Source organism: Octopus sinensis, linkage group LG9 (genome assembly GCF_006345805.1).
Source record: "Octopus sinensis linkage group LG9, ASM634580v1, whole genome shotgun sequence".
In the NCBI taxonomy this organism is placed as follows: Eukaryota; Metazoa; Mollusca; class Cephalopoda; order Octopoda; family Octopodidae; genus Octopus; species Octopus sinensis.
In genome coordinates this window covers 104,227,432-104,229,445 of record NC_043005.1, presented here as the reverse complement: position 1 = coordinate 104,229,445, position 2,014 = coordinate 104,227,432, and the positions used below count along the sequence as shown (strand labels likewise).

Sequence of the window (2,014 nt, the reverse complement as noted above, 5' to 3'; positions counted from 1 at the left end):
TATATATATATAATATATATATATACATATATATTCACACATGCATATATGTATATATATATATATGTATGTGTATATATATAAATATATATATATATATATATATATATATATACATACATACATACATACATACATACATACATACATACATACATACATACATACATACATACATACATACACATATGTGTGTATATATATATTTTTAATTACAGTGTACCCCCGCTTATTCGCGGTCCCGGTTATTTGCGGAACGAATAACTGTTCGCGGAAACCACCGCAGAATCGTAAATATCGTCCGTAACATTTTATTACTTCTTTCGTGACAATTTCTCCCCCACTCCCCCTCTCTCTCTCTCCTATTATAATTATTGTTATAGTATAGATTACTGTATCTAGTGATAATACAAAGTAAATTTTTCAAAACCATGATTATTCTCTACTGAACCTCCTATTGGTGCTATGCGCATATTAGACGCTAGGAAGATGTTTATTGTACGTCTTTTGGGGGGAAAACTGTATCCAATCCAGTAGCTATCTCGAGTGTTTTGTTGAGTGTTGTGTTTTTCGTAGAATGTTATTAAAGCCCTAAGATGCCACCCAAACGTCCTACACCTAAGGCTTCTGGCTGTGGACCTAAGCGCGAGAAAAAAGTTATGACGTTCCATGAGAAGGTACAACTGCTGAATATGCCCCAGGAAGGTAAAAGGTATGCTGCAGAAGGTCGCTGTTATGTTGTAAAAGAAAGCACTATACGCTACATAAAGAAGAACGAGGTGGCGATCAGGTCTACCGTAGAAATAATTTTCTATGAAAGTGCCAAAAAGATAACGACAGTGAATAATAAGCACTTTGTCAGGATGGAATCTACCTTGGCATTGAGGACCAGTAACTGCAAGAAGAAAAACATTCCTTTAAGTGGTAACATCTTCCGCGAGAAAGCGCGGAAATCATACCAGCAGTTCGACAGAGGAGACGGAGCAGAAGGCATCGAAGTACTAAGACCACTGACAGCACCGGAGCCCAAAGATTTTCAAGTCGCCAAGGGACGATTTGACCGTTTCCAGAAACGGTTTAAAATAAAGAGTGTTTCCCTGTATGGAGAGACAGTATCAGGCGACAAAGAAGCCGTCAAGAAGTACCTTGAGATCTTCAGGCAGATCATCGAGGACAAGGGATACATGACGGTACTGGTTTTCAATGTGGAAAGGACTGGCTTTTTCTGGAAGAAAATACCTTCCAGAACGTACATAATGAAGGACAAAACTCGAGCCTCAGGATTTAAGGTACAGAAGGACAGAGAGACGCTAATTATGTGTGGCAATGCTGCTGGCTTCATGGTAAAACCAGTCAACGAACCCGAGGGCCTTCAAAAATAAAAATAAAAACCTGCTGCCTGTCCACTGGATTCCCAACCTCAAAAGTCTAACTTTGAATTGGTTACATTAATGCTTCATCCCTCAAGCCAAGGAATACCTCCAACACGTATGCATAGAATTCAAGGTGTTGATTGTTATGGATAAACATGGTGGTCACACTTTGGATTTGAATCGAGGGAGTCCAAACTCTTAAAGACATGAAAAAGTAATTCATATCGTATGCTGGAAGGTGTGGTCACAGTGTGACCAGAACTACGAGGGCTTCTCACCTGAAGATATTCAGAACAATGTGGTGAAACAGGCAAAGGTATTTGGAGGCGATGATTTTGATGACATCACGTAAGAAGAGGTCAACAATCTCATCGATGCCCACTCTGAAACCCTGACAGACGAAGATTTGTCGGAGTTAACAGACTCTGCCAGCCAAGAGGAGGAGGAAGCGCTAGATCCAGAGGAAGAGGTCGAACGTTTGTCCAACCTTTTAAGGACAGCAACGGAATTGCAAGGAAAGGCGGAATCATGGGATGCCTATATGGTTCGGCCTCTCCAATTTAAAAATACTATCGATGTTGCCATCCAGACATATAAAACCCTCCCCACCACCATGAAGAAACAGCGACAGCAACTTCCCA

General features: G+C 40.3%; 1 protein-coding gene across 1 annotated transcript; it reads left to right on the top strand.

The window, feature by feature from the left end:
- The first annotated feature begins 596 nt into the window (after nucleotides 1-596).
- On the top strand, nucleotides 597-1,382 carry LOC115215498 (tigger transposable element-derived protein 1-like). Its single transcript, XM_029784661.1, has one exon. It carries the CDS (start codon nucleotides 597-599, stop codon nucleotides 1,380-1,382), a length of 786 nt encoding a protein of 261 aa, XP_029640521.1.
- Nucleotides 1,383-2,014: the final 632 nt, after the last annotated feature.